Source organism: Peromyscus leucopus, chromosome 14 (genome assembly GCF_004664715.2).
Source record: "Peromyscus leucopus breed LL Stock chromosome 14, UCI_PerLeu_2.1, whole genome shotgun sequence".
Taxonomy (NCBI): domain Eukaryota; kingdom Metazoa; phylum Chordata; class Mammalia; order Rodentia; family Cricetidae; genus Peromyscus; species Peromyscus leucopus.
The window spans coordinates 50,546,488-50,565,528 of NC_051075.1; the positions used below are offsets into that span (position 1 = coordinate 50,546,488).

General features: G+C 44.2%; 1 protein-coding gene across 6 annotated transcripts in view; it reads left to right on the forward strand.

The window, feature by feature from the left end:
* Nucleotides 1-19,041, forward strand: part of Rgs6 (regulator of G protein signaling 6) — a 536,490-nt gene that overhangs the window by 11,617 nt on the left and 505,832 nt on the right. For all 6 annotated transcript variants that reach the window (XM_028877275.2, XM_028877256.2, XM_028877299.2 and 3 more), the window contains exon 2: nt 17,626-17,729. In XM_028877275.2, the coding sequence (XP_028733108.1) occupies nt 17,646-17,729 (84 nt within the window). In that variant the 5' untranslated portion in view covers nt 17,626-17,645. The remainder of the gene's footprint in view (nt 1-17,625; nt 17,730-19,041) is intronic.

Sequence of the window (19,041 nt, forward strand, 5' to 3'; positions counted from 1 at the left end):
CTCTTGCCTGAGGATGGTCACCAATATCCCTATTCTCTGATTGTCCCAAGAACAGTCACCTCCTAGGGAAATAAATGTCTTTATTTCAACACCAGGGAAGGACTTCGGTCCCTATTCTCTAGGTTGGCACACTGGGGCTAGAATAGGCCACATCCTCATCCTCTTCAAGGGAAAGCAAGTCTAATAGGAGAGTAGAATAGACAACCTGGAGGGCTTCAGGCAGCATTAACTGGGCAGAAAGTTATTAAGAATGTGCCAAGTGGTGGTGATGGACACCTTTAATCCTAGCACCGGGGAGGCAGAGGCAGGCTGATCTCCGAGTTTGAGGCCAGCCTGGTCTATAGAGTGAGTTCCAGGATAACCAGGGCTACATGGAGAAACCCTGTGTTGAAAAACAACAAAACAAAACATAAGAATCCATGAGGGGTTTTCAGCTACTGTAGGGGTTCTGAGATTTTTCATAAATGTTGGAAAACTTCCCAACTCTTGGAAGATATTACAAAGCACTCATGGCCAGTCTCAAGTCTACTTTTGATTCTCTCATCTAGTGATGGTGAACAAATGCAGATGTGAGTTCTGGACACAGAGCCGAACACAGTGCTGGATGCAGCCCTTGGCTCCTTGGCTACCCTACAAGTGCAATCTGGCCGTGATCACACTTTTGCTTTCTGTGGGCACAAACAGCTCAAGGGCCATCCTGGGATCCAGGGAAGCTTGCCCTCTCCTCGGACCTGCACACCTTCACCCTCTTCTTTTTAGAACCCATTGATATATAATATACTTGCAGAAAAACACACACCATTGCCCACTGATTCTTTAAATAGTAAACTTTTCAGAGTTCTCTCTCCCAGATTAAGAAGTAGAATATTACCTTTCCCTCCAAAAACCACTTTGTGTGTCCTCCCAGTAAATATGCAGCTATTTCCCCAGTGATAGCCACTAAGCTGATTCTTAGCACCATGATGGTATCCTTCAGGTAAGAGTGTACAGGTGTGTCTGTAACCATTTTTCCCCCTGACTCCTTATGCATGTAATGCATTGGACAGAACCCTTCATGTTGTCAGGTATGGCCAGTAGTTTATTCACTTACACTGAGATGCTTTGCTTTCATTTATCTACTGTTAATGGACGTGTTGACCATTTCCAGCCCAAGTGCATTGTGAGTAGTGCTACTACAGACATTTTTTGCATGTGTTCTTTATGGTGATCCCTGAACACTCAATGGCTACCCCTCAGCGTGTGCTCCACAACTTAAGTGGTTGTGCCAACTTATACTCCAAACATTAGTTACAACCTTTCTCGATAACCTTGACAAGACCTAGGATCTTCACACTTTGAATTTTAGGTTTTTTTGTTTTGTTTTGAAACAGGGTTCCTCTATGTAGCTCTGGCTGTGCTGGAACTCACTCTGTAGACCAGGCTGGCCTTGAACTCACAGAGATCCCCCTGCCTCTACTTCCCAAGTGCGGGGACTAAAGGCGTGTGCCATCACCATCCAGCTGATTTTTAGATATTCTTAAATTAGATGTGTGTTTGGGAGAATCTCATGGTTTTGATTTGTATTTCTCTGGTGACCAATGATATGCATTCATTAAAAAAATCTTTTTTATCCTTTTCTTTTGGTTTTACTGGTGGTTGAACTCAGACATTATAAAAGAGAAGCAATAAAAATAAATTATGCCGGGCGGTGGTGGTGCATGCCTTTAATCCCAGCACTCAGGAGGCAGAGGCAGGCAGATCTCTGTGAGTTTGAAGCCAGCCTGGGCTACCAAGTGAGTCCCAGGAAAGGTGCAAAGCTACACAGAGAAACCCTGTCTCAAAAAATCAAAAAAAAAAAAAAAAAAAAAGAGAGAGAGAAGCAAAGTGTGTGTGTGTGTGTGTGTGTGGTGGGGGCAGCTCTGTGATTCCTTGCTCTCTTCCTGTCTGACCTGAACCAGCAGAAGGACTTCTCAAGGAAGGATGGCAGGAAGAAGGGTCATTCATTCTGTATTCAACAAGATGGTGACCCAGAAACATACAAGCAATATGCACGGGGTGGCAAATACTCTACCACCAAACTCTATCTCGGTCCTTGTAGATATTTTTTTTTTGGGGGGGGGTGTCATTTTTAATATCTTTTACAAGCAGTTGTTAGTTCTCAACTTCATTGACTGGGCATTTTCAAAAGGCAACAGAGATATAGGTCTCAAAGCATAAAGCTCTCGTGGTAAATCTCTGTTCTCATTACAGTTTCTATACATAATTAAACACACATCCTTATACCACTAAACAAGTGCAGCATAAACAAATATAACACACCTTTACACAGTTTTGTACATTTTTGTCTTTCTTTCTCCAGGTAGCTTTATTGAGTGTGGAATCAAGGACCATATCTGGATCCTGCATCTCCTTCAGGGCAATTTTCCAACCCCCTTTGGGTAGCTTAGGGGTGCTACCTATCTCGACTCCTTCTTCCAGGATGTGCCTGTTGATGGTGGGTGTCTGGGTCACCACCTTGTGGATGACAGAAGGACCCCCTGCCTGCCATCCTTCTCTGCTAGAGTACTTTGGCTGGATCAAGGTCAGAAAGGAAGCGCTCAAGAGATGGAAGATGTTCCCTCTGCCATTTCTCTTTTGTTTTATGGGATTAACTTTCGTAGAGAGCTGTAGGTTTCTTCTTTTCTTGTCCACTTTTGTCTTCTGTGGTGCTGGAGACTGAGCCCAGGCCCTGCATCTGAAGCAGGTGTACCACAGTCAACTACATCCCCAGACCTGGTAGTCTTCTTTTTAAAAACAAACTCCTAATATCAGTACTTCCCATCTGTGTTATGTATCTAAAACATCTTTTCCTGTCTCTGAGGCCCATCTTTCACTTACTTTTGATGAATAGGTGATCTTACTTTAAATATAATTCAATTTATTATTCTCATTTTTTTCCTGGTTATTTTTGGTGCCTGGCTAAGATATTTTTACATCTAAGTCCTCAAAGATACCATATTTAATTAATGAAAGCCTGATGGTTTGGGTTTTATGTTGACGTCAAAAAACACCTGGTTTGATTTTTTGCTTATGGTGTGAGGAACACTTTCATATTGATTTTTTTTTCTATATGAACACCCAATTAACCCAGCACCTTTATTGGAAAATCTTTTCCACTATTCTGTGATGACACCTTTGCTATCAAGTAGGTGATCAGACACGTGGGCTGTGTGTGCTTTCTAGTCTATTCCATTTTCTATTTGTCAAGCCTCATGAGACACCATACTGGCTTAATTACTTGAGATCAGTTATTAGTCTCAGCGTCCAATAGCTCATGTTTCTCAGCTTTGTTACTTAAGCTGCTTATTTGTAGGCAATATTACTTCGTGCACTTTCAAGCCACCTTTTGATGGGATATTGCTAGAGATTGGGTTAGAGCTTTGTTCCAAACTGGGAGTGAATTAACATCAGTGTTGGCTGTTTCAGTCCATTGGTGTGGAGTGAGGCCTCTCCCTTTTCATTCCCCTTAGTGTGTTGGAGTCTTCTATACAGCAAAGGTGTTGGGTAGCTTTTGAAAGACACGTTTTTTGGCATTTGAAGTTACTTGATGTTATTTATAGGTAATGCCTTTAAAATTGTATTCCCTAATCACCTGTTGCTAATATACAGAAATAAAATCGTGTTTTATTTATTGACCTGTTATATAGTGGCTTCGCTAAATTCACTTCGTGTGTGTGTGTGTGTGTGTGTGTGTGTGTGTGTGTGTGATGCCTGTGTAGGGGAGCACATGTGTGTGGGCACATGTACTAGTGTGCATGTGTGTGGAGGCCAGAAGTTGGTGTTGGAGGTCTTCTTCAGTCACTCTCTATTGTAGAATATTATTGTAACGAGGCAAAGATGTGTTATATTTGTTTGTGCCGCAGGATATTACTTTAACGCAGGATATTACTTTAACTGTGTAAAGGTGTGTTATATTTGTTTATGCTGCACTTGTTTAATGGTGTAAGGATGTGTGTTTAATTATGTAAAGATGTGTTACATCTGTTTCACCTTGTCTCCTTAAGGCACCTGATTGGTCTAATAAAGAACTGAATGGCCAATAGCTAGCTAGGCAGAGAATAAATAGGGGAGAACTCTAGGCTCAAAAAGTACAAAGGAGGAACAAGAGGAGAAGGAGGAGGAGGAGAGAACAAGGGAGACTCCTGGGGCAAGAAGCCAGGCAGACGCCAGACAGACACAGAGAAGGAGTGACAGTAAGATATGCAGAAGTAAGAAAGGTAATAAGCCCCAAGCAAAAGGTAGATAAAGAGAACAGGTTAATGTAAGTTAAAAGAGCTAGCCAGAAATATGCCTAAATTAGGCTGAGTATTCAAAACTAATAATAAGTCTCTGCGTGATGATTTAGGAGCTGGTTGGTGGCCTGAAAGAAAAAAGTCTAGTACAACACTTCACTTTATTTACTCGGAGCCAGGGTCTCCCTGAACCCAGAGCTCCTTGCTTCAGACACTAGCTAGCCAGCTTGCTCTAGGGAAGCCCTGCCTTTGCTTCTCAAGTGCTGGGATTGTAGGCATGCTGTCATGTTCACCCGGCATTTGGTGTGTGGGTTCTGGGATCCATACAAACTCCTGTCCTCACTGAGCCATCTTGCCCATTTCATAAACTCACTTTTCCTTTCCATCTAACTCATCCATGATCCATCCCCTCCCCACTCCCAACTTCATGTCTTTAGTTTGTAAATCCAATTTCTGCTGCCCATATACTACTCATGGATATTGGACCATCCACTGGAGTCTGGTTTATCTACCGAGGCCCATTTCCTTAAAATGGACTCTCTTTCCCCAGAATCCATCAGCTCGTTAGTGGTTGGGGTTCATAAGCCCCTCCTACTTCCATGCTAGCAGGTTGATTGGTTTGATCTTGTAAAAGTCTTGGACAGGCATCCACAGCTGCTGTGAGTTCATGAGCACAGAGACTCCATCATTTCCAGAAGACACTGTTTCACTCTGGACCTCTGGCTCTACAATCTTTCCAACTCCCTTCCATGATGGTCCTGAACTGTCTCTCTGTCTGTGTGTCTGTCTGTCTCTCTCTCTCTGTGTGTCTGTCTGTCTGTGATAGATGTCTCATTTGGGCTGAATAGCTCATAGCATTCATTCCCTGCATTTAAATAGTTATGAATGTAATATGTTAACCACCATGCACTGCAAGAAGAAGCTTCTCTGATGGCATCTAGAGCTACACAAATCTATGTGTATAGAGATAAGTATCTAGGAGAAAGTTTGTTACTGTTCGTTCATTTAGAAGAATAATAGCAGTAGGTTCTCCCCTGGGGCATAGGTTCTTGGTCAGACTTATTGGACCAGGCATGTGCTTCATCCCGTGGAGGGGACATCCAGTCTGAGCAGAAAGCCATGGGTCATCTCCGTAACATTGGCCACACTTGCTCCTGTGGGCGAGCCACTCTTGCCACGCTGGTTGTTATTGTCGCTCACAGATTCACAGATCGGTAAGACTGTTGATTTTTTTCCCCCCTGCAGCAATCAGATGGCACCTCCTGAGTGAGCAGAGGAATCTTTCTGGTCATCTCAGCTATGGTCACTTTCCATACCCTGTGACCAGTGTGTGCTGTCTTCAGCGACAGAGAACAAGGGCACTAACTGTCTTATTCTTGGGGTTCCGGGACCAATGACTCAAGGGGAGGTATCTCATACTTGACTGTGGGGAAGGATATTTAAGTGGGGTGGGGTTCACTGACACTAAGAATGTTTGAAAAAGCCACATGGAAACCTAATTTATAAACGTCTTAGATTTATGTAGGAGCTTAACTGGAATTACACCACACAGAGGATACTGTTCCTCTAGGAGGCCATAGACTGGCAAAGAAATTCACTTTTTTTGGATGGGGGAGGTTGAGGCAGGGTTTCCCTATGTAGCCCTGGCTGTCCTAGAACTCACTTTGTAGCCCAGGCTGGCCTCAAACTCAGAGATCCACCTGCCTCTGCCTCCTGAGTACTGGGATTAAAGATGCAAGCCACCATGCCTGGCTGAAATTCTTAATTCAAACATGTGAGTGTAGAATATTGTAGCTGTTTCATGTACACGACGACGACATCACTGATGAGATAAAAGTTTCACTTTTCCAGTCTCGTCACTTTTATTCCTTTAGGTTGCCTCTTGTGTTTCCTAAGACCTTCAACACTGGCAAATAGAACTGGTGTCTTATTTCCAGTGTCAGTGTGGAAAGGTTTAAAGTCTGATTATTAGATACTGTGGTGCTTTCGAGTGTCTCACAAGTGTCCTTTCTCAGATTTAGTAAGTTCTGTAACCCCTGGTTTTATCTAAGCATACTTTGAGGAGGAGATGCTGAATTTGAAGGTCTTAGAGCAGTAGGTACATGGCAGGTCAGGCTCTTCTCTGTCTGCCACTGTGCTCTGGGATCTTGGTCCCACGTGTCTGCATTGCCTTGGGAGGACCCAGCTTTCCTTGTGTTCTTCCAGGGGTTGGTCTGTTGTGAGATGGAGGAAGTGGTACATTCTAATTGTACTATTTTTGCCATTCGTCTGCATGGGGTGAGGGAAACTACCCCACAGCCCCCTGGGGACATAGTCAATTGTTATTTTCTGCCACTTCCATTGCTTCTGGTCAGGGAGCTTAGGGATGGATCTTTCTTGTGTTGAGTTTTTGCTCCCCAAAGAAGAGGCAATGCCGATTGCTGCTCTGAGTGTATGGAGACAGGTTATGTGTTGCATTTCGAGATTTTTATTTTCAGTTGTGTATATATGTGGGTTTGTGCACATGAGGACAGTGCTTGCAGAGGTCAGAGGAAGCTGTTAGATTCTGCAGAGCTGGAGTTTCAGGTGGTGCCACCCAACATGGGTGCTGGGAACTGAACTTGGGTTCTTTGGAAGAACAGCAAGTGTGCTTAACTGATGAGCCATTTCTCCAACCCTAAGTATTACATTTACAGTCTTAGTTTGAAGGCATGAACAGACTGATTTACCTTTTTTTTTTCTCATATGACAGACTTGAAAAATATTTTATTTTGTAGTCTCTCTCTCTCTCTCTTTCTCTTCTCTCTCTCTCTCTCTCTCTCTCTGTGTGTGTGTGTGTCTGTATGTGTGTATGCATGTGTGTGTGTGTGTACATGTGTGCGACGCGTGCGTGTGCACACACACGTGTGCTGCACTTAGACATCATGATACATGTTTGGAGGCCAGTTTGAGGGAGCCAGTTCTTGTCTTCCACCTTATGCATTCTGATTGGAACTCAGATTATCAGGCTTGGTAGTGAGTGCCGTTTCCTCCTTAGCCACCTCACACCCCACCCGGCTTCTTTGATTTAGGGTTTCATGTGTACCAGGCTGGCCTTAAACTCTCTAAGTAGCTCTGGATGACCCTGAACTTCTGATCCTCCTGCTCGACCTCCAAAGTGCTGAGCACACCTGGCTCGTATCTGCTCTTAGAAAAATAAAGAAAACAATGACATCCCAAGGACTAAAGAGTATATTTAAAAGAAAAAAAAAAAGGAATGCTTTTTCCTGGGTCCCCTGGGAACATGCCACCTTCTTTATCTCTTAGTCATCTGTTTCTTCTGAATAAAAGTTGGCGAGGCAGCTCCGACACTCCCATTTCTTCTGTAGCCATCACACCCTGTTTCATGTGAAGGGGAGAAAAACGAGTTGTCACTTCTGCAGTCCCTCCAGGCAGCGACGTTAGAGGTTCTCACTCTCACCCCACACTTCCAAACTGCAAGAGGAGAAACGGTGAAGACCTCAGAATCCCACGTCTCATGTTGTCTCTGTCACTAGCCAGGTGAGGCTAGAGTCCAGAGAATGCACACCTTAGTGCCATTTTCTGAAAAATAAAATGCTTGGTCATGGTTTTCCAACAGGGACATTGTTTGATGCAAAGGACTGAAGACTGAATATGTGAAGTGCTGCAGACTGGATACTATGGTAGTTACTCAATTCTGCCCCTGTACAAAAGCAGTCACCAATCATTAGTAAGAAAGGGAGCATTTATTTATAATTTTTATAGTTGTAAATTCTAATTTAATGTAATTCCTCATGTGCCATAAAATAACCTCCTTTCATCTTTTCCCAGCCATTTAAAAAATATAAAACCACTCTTTGCTAGCAACACATAGGAAATCAAGCTGCAGACTGAGGTCCCATTGGCTCTGGTTTACTAACCTTTGAACTAAAGTCGGGGGTCAAGGGTTGGACATTCATGTGCCAGTCTTTAAACTTTTCTGCCTGATGAATAGTTTTCAAAAGAAAGAATCTGTTTGTTACTCGTAGATGATTTAAGACAAGAAAATAAAACCTCTTCTTTGTCTTTGTCTTTTTGAGAAAGGTTCACTCTCTGTTGCCCAGGCTGGTTTTGAACTCAGTCCCCAGCCTTAGCCTCCCCAGTGCTGGGACCACAGGCATACATCGCTAGCCCAGCTAAAGATGTTCCCTCATCTTCGCTCCCTCTCTGTTGCTCTCCTTTGGCAGGTCGAAGTTTCTGGCTCACGCTTGCCCTTTGCCTGGATGACTTATTTCACCATTTCTGGCTCCACAGGCCAGCTGGTGATTCATTTTCCATTTTCGCTTACCTGAAAATCTTCTTGTTTTTCTCCATTTTTGAGAGATAGTTTTGCTAGATGTAGAATTCTTAGTGGGATATTTTCCCCCTGTCATCTGTCAACATTCAAGGACTCTACTCTGACGCCTAAACACAGAACGGTTTTCTTTTTGAGAGTGGGTGTTCATCCTGATGGGTGTGTTTAGCCCTCCTGGACCCAGGCTTTGTTTTTCCTGTGTGTCTGTGTGTCTTGCGCGCCTGTTCCTGTCTTCTGGGTTTCTGACTCAGTCTGTACATGATGGTGATGTTCCACAGGTCTGGAACGTTCTACGTTAAACTTTTTTTTCCTCTCATGTTTTTAGTCTGGAGATTTTCAAGTTCACAAATCTTTCTTCTGTGGCCATTTTACTTGTGCAGAGGCTGTGGGAGGTATTTATCATTGTTAAGATGTTTTAGACTTTCAGTATTTCCTTTGCCAAAGAAGTTTTTTTTTTTTTCTTTTCCCTTTTATTTCTCTTCTCCCCTTTGAGTTCCTGCTCCTCTGCTTTTGTTATCATTTGCTTTTCTAAGATCATAGTTATTGGGGCTGGAGAGATGGCTTAGCAGTTAAGAAGAGCACTTGCTGCTCTTTCAGAGGACTCAACTTTGGTTCCTAGCACCCACATCAGGTGACTAATAGCTGCCTGTAACACTGGCTCCAGGGAACCAATGCCCTCCTCTGGCCTCAGCAGGCACTCATAAGTGTGCAGACACACACACACACACACACACACACACACACACATACAACACACACACACACACACACACACACACCACACAAAGAGAAAGAGACACAGAGAGAGACAGAGACAGACAGACAGAGACAGACAGAGAGACAGACAGAGAGGGGGCAGAGACAGAATTAATAAAATAAATTTTTAAAATCATAGTTATTTACAATTTCCTGTCCGATGATGACATAGTAGTTTCCACATTTGTATCATACAGAGTCTGACTCTGATGGGTACTGTCTCTTCAGAGTGTGTCTTCCCTGCCTTTATGTGTGTGCATGTGTACATGTTCATATGTGTGCATGTGTATGTTCATACATGTGGAGGCCGGAGATCGATGCCAAGTGTCTTTCTCTATCACTCTCTAGCTTGTTTTGAGACATGTTCTCCCTCTGAACCCAGAGCTCATCAATTTGGCCAGACTGGTTGACCAGTAAGCCCCAGCAGTCTTCCTGTCTCTACCTCTCCAGCCGTGAGAGTGCGGGTGCCGACTTTATGGTTGTACAGCAAGCACTTTATCCACTAAGCCACCTCCCCAGGCCCCTCGGCCTTTCCCCAGGCTTTGTGGCTCTCTTACTGAAAGTCACACCTGACACACTGGGTAATGGGAACTGAGGAAACTGGGTCTTTTGTATGAGGTCTGGTGAGAGTTTTCAAATGCTCAAGCCAGGCCCAGTATCTTGCTCGCTTCTTGCTGCTTGCCAATCCAGATGTAGAACTCTCAGCTCCTTCTCCAGCACCACGTCTGCCTGCATGCCGCCATGCTTCCACCATGATGACAATGGACTGAACCTCTGAACTGTAAGCCAGCCCCAGTGAAATGTTTTCCTTTATAAGGGTTGCCATGGTAGTGGTGTCTCTTCACAGCAATGGAAACCCTAACTAAGACAGTGTTTGTCTCTTCTTTTTACTTTGGGCTTCTCAAGGTCTCTGTCTAGAGGATCTGGTCTTGGAGGCCTTTTAGCTGTAAGTTCCGTTTATACCCCAGCACTGTTGGTGGTGTGGTGTGGTGTGGTAGGATGCTTGAGGGAATGCCATAAATGTGCTTAAGACTTTCCCCTTGGTAAATGCAGCAACACAGCCCTCTGTAACACAGGGGAAGATGGAGAACCTGGCGGCCCAGGTGAGGGTGTCTGAAGACAGAGATTTGCCCTCTGCTGACTTCTGTTACCTTCATGGGTGGTGGAGTGAGCCATCAGCTGAGATGATGTGTTTAGCTGGCTGAGAAGCACATGAGAGAGCCAGCAGGACAGGGTAAAACCAAACCTGACAGAAGCCAGGTCAGGGTGAGTGGGCAGGTGCTGAAGTGTGTGGTTTGAATCTTAAATGCAGCTGGCCAGGCTGGTTGTGGGACTTCTCCACCCTGAAGCCTGCCTTTGCTCTGATGGGAACTAACAGTCTCTGCATGGTTGAGTTTATCAGCAAGTGGAGCTTTGCCGGGCCCCTAATGGAGGACGAGTTGTAATGAAGGGGATGAAGGGTATTTGCAAGGGAAGAATTTCAGCAACGTGGCCCCTGGGAGAAAAAAGTCCAGGTGAAGATAGAATAGCTTTAGATGGTAAGATGTTACGTGAGTTGGAGAGAGACAACGATGGGAGAGTGGGGGATGTTTGTGTTGGGATCTGAGGTGGGATCACCCTGGGTAATGACAAGGTTCAACATATGACCCAAGATGGTAGCTGAACAGGAGGTGGTTTTAGATGAGGAAATAAAGTCATCGGGGAAACAAACTTTCCCACTAGGTCTTTGATTCTGATGTCAAAGTTACAGAGACTGAATAAGTGGTGGCTGGAGAAGAAACTTTCTGACAACAGGAAGCCGGGGTCCTCAAGTAGGAGGAAGGAAGGGAGACAGGAGTGGGGCTGGGGATGACCCAGCAGAACGTCACAGGGTTACAAGAAGGCAGGGAATCATTTGAGGCAGCCAAAGGAATGCCTCCCTTACTCCCTGGGTTTGAGATGCATGGACTGAAGATCCCAGGGCTGTGGGGAGAGGATGTCCCCATCAAAGGCACAGTTCCATCAAGGTCACAGAAGTCAAAGCTAGGGAAGAAGAGGAAGGACATTAGGGCCCTCTCACCATCCTACTCATAAGGAGAGGTTTGAAGGGGAAGAACCTGTGGACATGGCAGGTATGGGGTGGGAAACTGTGGTAAGAGGCCTGGAAGCCTGGCTTCGGGCAACATTTATAAGAACTGAGTGCAAGGGTCCTGCTCAGTGGTGAACTTCCACTTCTTTACCCTTGTTTAGTTGTTAAGAGCTTTGTTTGTCATAGCAAATGAAAAAGCAAAGACCAAATCACCTTTCTAGCTGCTCTGGTAGACTCATTTGTTGAGACTGTTGGGCATCTGTGCAACTCAGAGAAGATTGGCTTCATTTGTATGTCTTAAGGTGGGACTGGTGATAGAGATGTCAGTTTCTCAGATTAACTCAGATGTTGAATGAAAGGAACATGGATTAGTTGAGTAAACTATCATCATCATCATCATCATCACCACCACCACCATCATCATCAAAATCAAAATCATCATCATCACCACCACCACCACCATCATCAAGATCAAAATCATCATCATCATCATCATCATCATCATCATCACCATGGTAAACATAAAACTATGTTCACCAGCTTGTGGACTATGCATTCTTTGTAGGTCATTTTACTGGAGACCAAGAAAGCTATGTTGGAAAGACACTAGATGCTGGATTCAGTCCTGGGTTGGGATTTTTAGTCCCTGGTTACTTTGGGCAAGTTCCCTATGTTATGTTCTCAAGCCTCTACTTACTCATCCACAAAGTAAGAATGATGCTGTTTGCTTATTTCAGAGGCTTGCTGAGCTGCCAATGGGATCCCAATGGGCAGACAAGCCTGAGGGACATTGTGACAGGGATCAGTTTCTGCCTCAATACAGGGACATATAAAAGAGCCTCATCTGGCTGACCTGGGATGAGGTGAGGGAGCAGGTGAGTGTGATCTAGGTCAGTGCTTTCCAAACCTGGCTATGAGTCCAAATCTCCCTTGGGGCACTGAGAGAAGTCTCCAGAGATTGCCCCCAGCCACTGGATCAGAATTTCTAGGGCATGGGAACCAAGAATGTGTTTAGATTAGTGGTTCTCTACCTTCCTAATGCTGTGACCCTTTAGTACAGTTCTTCATGTTGTAGTGACCCCCCAGCCATAAAATTATTTTCATTGCTGCTTCATTAACTGTAATCTTGCTACTATTATGAATCATAATGTATAAATCTTTGTTTTCCAATGGTCTTAGGTGACCCCTGTGAAAGGGTCATCGATCCCAGAGGGGTTGTGACCCACAAGTTGAGAATCACTGGCTTTGATTCTCTGCTGGGCTTTTCTGAGGCAGCTAGTATGGTCCAGGTCCCCAGGCCTACTTTTGGGAATTACCATATTCCAACTGAAGTTTTAGAATGACCAGAAAATTATATCCCAGCAAAACACCAGATGCCTGGCTAGTTCCCAATATCGGCCTTCAGGAGTTGAGCGCCATCTCCCTGCTTTAAGATTTTGGGTGCAGTCCTCCTCCAAATGGAGAGCTGCTCCATCATTGGGCCTATGAGCCATGAGTGTATAAGAAATGCCAGGTCGGCAGACCGTGGTGACAGCGAGAGTTGTTTGTTCTTAGCGCTGTTGTTCTTCAGCCTTTTCCCCTGAGGTTCCTGCCCACTCAGTCACATTAGAGCTGTGTAAACAAACTTGTACTATGGAGCTAATACACAGCTTGTCATTTCTTCCCCCTAGAGGTGCTTGGCATTGATCATTTTTTTAAAAAAGCCATTGGTTTTAGGGGGTGGAGGCAAACAATCCGTTGATGTAACATGGCGGAGAAGGAATGTCAACCGGGGCTTTTGTTCAATGGCATGAATACTCAGCCATGTTCACAGCCAGGATTTGATTTCCTTTCTAGCTGACACTTGCCTGAGTTGGGGGTTTGGGGTTGGGTACCAAGAGTGGCAGGCCTGATGCTCAAGGCTTTGTGGGACATTGTCTCATGACTAAGGAAGTGGTTATTTTCCTGAAGTTGGTTCTGGATGCGCTCGGAAGGCTGGGGAGCTGGTGTGGTAGGGTTTTTCTCCATCCTGATATAGGAGACCTGGGGATTTTACTTGGATAAACCCTGGCTTCGAACATGACAATTCTCTCTCTCTCTCTCTCTCTCTCTCTCTCTCTCTCTCTCTCTCTCTCCATGTATGTGTGGGTACACATGTGTGTACATGCATGTTGAGGCCAGAGGACAATGTCAGGTGTCCATTCTTGGGCACTGCCCACCTTGGCTTTTTGAGACAGGCTCTCCCACACCAGTCAGCCCCAGGGATATAAATGTGACTACCTTGCCAGCACTAGGATTACAGGCATAGGTCACCACGCTTGGCTGTTTCACAAGGGCTGTGGGTTTTAAACGCAGGCCCTCCTGCTTGCAAAGCAAGTAATTTATCAGTTGAGCGTTTCCCCAGTCCACAGCAGTTTGTACAGCCATCTGTACCAGGTCACTTACATGGCTTCTCCCTGTTCCTCTTCAGAAGCAGCCCTGTGCAGTGCATTCCCTCTTCCTAGTAAAGATCTGAGTATCTGGAGTAATGTTCAAATGCCAAAGCCCAAAGCTCAGCGAGGCCAGTGCTGTGTCGGCACTCCAGGCTAACCTCCAAACCTCCTCTCTTTCCAAGTCCTTTTGCCTTCCCGCTTAGCTCAGCTGTGTGTGCGTGCATGCACGAGGGTGTGTGTGTGTGTGTGTGTGTGTGTGTGTGTGTGTGTGTGTGTGTCTGTGTCTGTGTCTGTGTCTGATGAGTTAGAGAATGCTCTGCCCAGCACTGTCATGAAATGGAGAAAAAAATGGGTTCTCTTACAAGTACTGATGATAACCAATATGGAACATTCTGGAAAAGTCTTTGAAGGACAGTTAAGAGATTGTAAGTTCTGCGGTTCTCTATCACAATGGGAAGGAATTATAAGGATGCTGGTTTTCACCCCTGAGGTCTGGAGTAGATGGCCTGATGTGGTTCATTAGTTGCCAAGCCTGGGGGATCCAGGCTTTCAGTTCAGAAGGCTCACTATGCTATGCGCACGGTGGTTTGTGATGGAAGAAGAAACCCGGACACAGAGAGGGGAAGTACCTTGCCCTGGGTCACACAGCTGGTAAGTGTGGGAGCCTGTGTTCAGGGTGATGGCAGAGACTGGCTTGTATGTCTCTTTGTGGAGACTGTGGATTGCATCGTCTGGCACATTGTTATTGTTCTCTTGTTCACTGTGAGGTACAATGGGAAAGTATTACTGGGATGCTTGCTTCCTGTGGAAATGGCATGTTTTCAGAAAATGTTTCCATTCTTTAAATATCATAATAAAAGTCTCTGCATTTTTTTTTTTTTGCTGTGAGTTTCTCATATACACACATATGCACATGGGATGAAGAAAATTCTATTTTTTTTCTATGAAATTTAAAACATCTCATGGAATGAGAGAGTGGCTGGGTTGAAAAAAAATGTTTTAGGACCTGATTTTCACCCTCTAGAATCCATGTAAGAAGAGCTGGGCATAGTAACATGGGTGTGATTCCAGTGCTGGGCAGGCAGAGACAGGGGGATCTTTGGGGCTTGCTGGTCAGGCAGCCTTGCCTACTTGGTGAGTTCCAGGCCAGTCTTGAAGAAGACCCCATCTCAGAAAAAAAGTGAGTGACATACCAGGTTGTCCTCTGATCTGTGTGTGTGCCCACACACATGTGCACTCATGTACACACAAACTCTCACAGACACCCGACTGACTGACGTTCCCATTCATTTCATTTCCATTGTCTTCACTGAAAAGAAACATTGTAAGCATATTGTGATGAATGAAGGTCTAGTTCCCCAGTTCCCACAGCATTGTCCTCAGTGAGTCCATTGATAAAGTCTTTGCCCGCACAGCTCTCTGACTTTGTTGACATATGAACTAGCAGGTAGCTATATTACTCCTTCAGAATTGATTCATTCCAGACCTAGACAAATCAGACATCTTGTCTGGGTTTCAAAACTAGTTGACAGAGCAACCCAAAATAGAAGCTTTTCTCGTGAGTACTAGACTCACTAAATTTTACCCTCTAATTGGCCTTTACTTAACGGTTTCCAGCTCCGGGAACATCAGAGCTCACAGAGACATTTCTGGGGTGGCATCGGGGGAGGGGCTGGACAAAGACACAAGACTGCAAGTGAGTTTCTAGGTCATTACCAACTTTCCTATTTTTCTGACACCGCTTTCTAGGTGGAAGTGAAAGTGTTTGTTTTAAAAGAAAGCAACGCAAACCCTACAGGGCTCCAGTCTGTGGATCAATGAGGATGCACAGGTGGTCCCGGGTTCTGTCTCTCATGCCCTGTCATATTCTATATTAAGGCAGAGGAGCAGGCAAGCAAGTAGGTGTTCCAAAACGAAGCACTGTTTTCACTTTAAAAGTCACTGATTAGAATAAAAACCTGGGTTTCCCCTGTAGCACGCTATTTATAGCCATTCCACCACAACCAAGACTGATGGAAGAGGGCGAGCCTCTCAATCCTTCATGCAGTCTGGCTTGAAAGCACATTCTAAGTCAAACAATGTAGAGTAAGCCTCCACTCCACACTGGGTATTTTGGGCAATAACATTCTTAGCATAAATTACTGATTCCTGTCTCTTCCCCTCTCCCACCCTAATTTGTTTTTATAGAATGACCTTTGGTACCAATGCAGTTTATGATAGGATCTTTCCCGAGTTTTTCTCTTGAACCGAATGGCCTTTTAAGTATGGTATTTATCCAAGTTTCTTTGATGAAAAGCCCATGAAATTTGTGCAGATAGCTCTGGCTGGCTCTTAGATTAGTGATAACATTTAGAAAGGACTTCTCTGGCTTTGCACTGTATTCTCCCATTCCGACTCACCTGTGAGAGCTCGGTGGGATTCACCCTCCAGTGTGGGTGGGATGTGGAGAAAGGTCCTGTGGTTCTCAGAAGGGAACCCAGTAAGTTAGCTGCGTGCTCAGGCTCCCACAGCAAGTGCAACCTCACATCAAGAACTGAGCTCATCTCATTACTCCTAAGTCTTATATGCATGTTTTTAACAGGCTTTCAAAAAGGTTGAATTAAACACATTCCCATTTCCTTAATTCAGGTGAAATTCATATAACATAAAATTACTCATCTTCCAATGTGGAATTCAGTAGCATTTAGTCATTCATAGTAATCTACAACCTTCATCTTCCTCTAGCTTCAAAATGTTTTCATCATCCTCAGAGGAGACCCCATGTCTGCAAAATGGCCATACCATTCCCGTTTCCCCCTAATGCTAGCAGCCGCCAGTGTTTTCTGTCTTCGTAAATTTACTTATTCTGGATACTTTAGATAAATGGAGTCATGAAAATACATGTTTTTCCCCCTGACCAGCTGCTTTCATATAGCAGAGTTCTTTTTATGGTTCATCCGCATTGTAGCATTTATCAGAACTCCATTCCTTTTTATGGGTGGGGAATAGTTCATTCATGCATTGGTGGACATCTGGGTTGTTTCTACATGTTGGTTGCTGTCACCAAGACTGCTATGAATATTTTAGCACTAGTATTTGAGCATTTGTTTGCAGTCTTGGGATGCATACGTAGAGGTGGAATTGCTAGGTCACATTAGTTAAATGCTAATTCTGCATTTAACCTTTGTGGATCACTAAACTGTTTCTGCTGTGGCTGTATTGTTTGACCATCCTACCAGCCGTCTAGAGGGGGCTTGTTTACCCATTGCATTGTCAACGCTTTCTTTTTGTGGTTGTTTTGCTTTTTTTTTCTTTCATTTATTTGTTTGTTCTTTTTGAGACAGGGTTTCTCTGTGTAGCCTTGGCTGTCCTGAAACTCATTCTGTAGATCAGGCTGGCCTCAAACTCAGGGAAATGCCTACTTCTGCCTTCTGAGTGCTAGGATTAAAGGTGTGCACCACCGACACCTGGCTAACACTTGCTATTGAATTTATAGTTTTTATTTACTACTATAATTGGCATGGCTCTAAAGTAACGTTTTGGGATCTTTATTTGCATTTCTGTAATGAAATATCCATATTTTACTATGTAGGAATTAACCAGAAAGTGATCTTTGTTAAGGCAAAATCGACATCAAAATGATTGACTTCATCTCTTGCCAAGAGATTAAGATTGGTATATGTCTTCTCTTAGAGTAGGCAACTCTGGAAAGGACCTTTTACTGTGAGGTTAGAGACTGTCCAGTGTATCTGGCAAAAAGACAATTATTTGCCTTTCAATACTTTCTTTAAAAACAAACAAAAACCCAGTTCATTCTTGACTTAACGGTATACTCACTTATTTTTGCAGTGTGAGAGAAGACACTCAGGATGGCTCAGGGATCCGGGGACCAGAGAGCAGTGGGGATCGCTGATCCAGAAGAGAGTTCTCCCAACATGATTGTCTACTGCAAAGTAAGACGCCCAAGGAACGACTGGGCATGCGCCTCTGTGTATCTGTTCTCTGGGAGGGCTGACTGACGGTGTGAGATAGGTGCTATCTGCCTAAAGTGCCTTGTGGATAAAGGAGGATTGTCTTCTCATTGTTTAATTCTGAAGTTCAAGGAAGTAAAGTTTTCCCAAACTTGATATGGGGCACTTGAAACATCTCATATCATTTAGTTTTGGGTCGATCCCTAGATTGCTAAAGCAATGTAGCTGAGCGTGTCTGTGCCCTCAGTGGCTTTTACCGTGCAATGCAGATCTAACAGAAAGTTCTTTGAACTCACAGTATACGCAAGGAGTCCAGATGCTGGTGAGAGATGCCAAGATGTGGCCACTCAGTGCTTAAAGTCGGTGGGAAGTGTAAGAGACCCATAACACCTGGAATAGAATATATTAATTTGCAAAAAAGGTGCATGGAGAGTGTTTTCTCACCAAAGGAGGAAGCTAATTTTCCCAGCTTCAGGTCGAGGAGTCCTTGTGGGGAAGCATTTCAAAGGACTCAGCTTTAAAGGATGTGCAGGGTTGTCACATGAGAAAAGCAGAGAGGAAAGACCCAGCAGATGATGAGATCCCAGCAAAGGCACAAAGCTGGAAACTAAACAGCTGCTGGATCTGATCATGAATGGCAAGGAGCAAAGAGAGAGAAGATTGGGGCTGGAGATAGATGCAGTCAGATTGTAGAGTATTGGATTATGGGTAGTTTAATCATGAAAACATTGTGTACTGAGAGTTGTGAAATCAATCTCTTTGGGATTCAGTGTTTTTCCACAGTGAGCCAAAAAGGTACCAACGTGGGGGCTGCAGATATCCTCAGAGTATTTCTGCATCTGTAAAAAGGCTGAGGAGGATGCTCTTCTGGTCAGTGAAATACCCTTCAGGACAGAGAGGGACCAGCAGGAAGGAGTAAAGTCTGAATTATAAATCACTTGAAAACTGAGCAAATGTGGGATGAAGAGGTGTGTGGAAGGTCAGAGATGATTAGGTTATGAACAACCTTGGATACTGGGAAAATGTTGCTATTGTCAATTCTAATGGGGCCATTTAAAAGAGGAATACACTTTAAAGGGAGGAGATATGGCCCATAAGCTTATTTTTAGGTGTATTAAATTGAAGGTACCAATTACTTTGCTTGTTTATGAAAACTTCAGCTAACCAGTATTATATATTAATAAGGCAATGAGTTGGATGCTTATTCATTTCACTGAATACTTGAGTTGTCTGCTGGGATCTGTGCCTGCTGTCACTCTGTATTTGGTCTGTGTTAATCAGCAGGAGTGTTGAG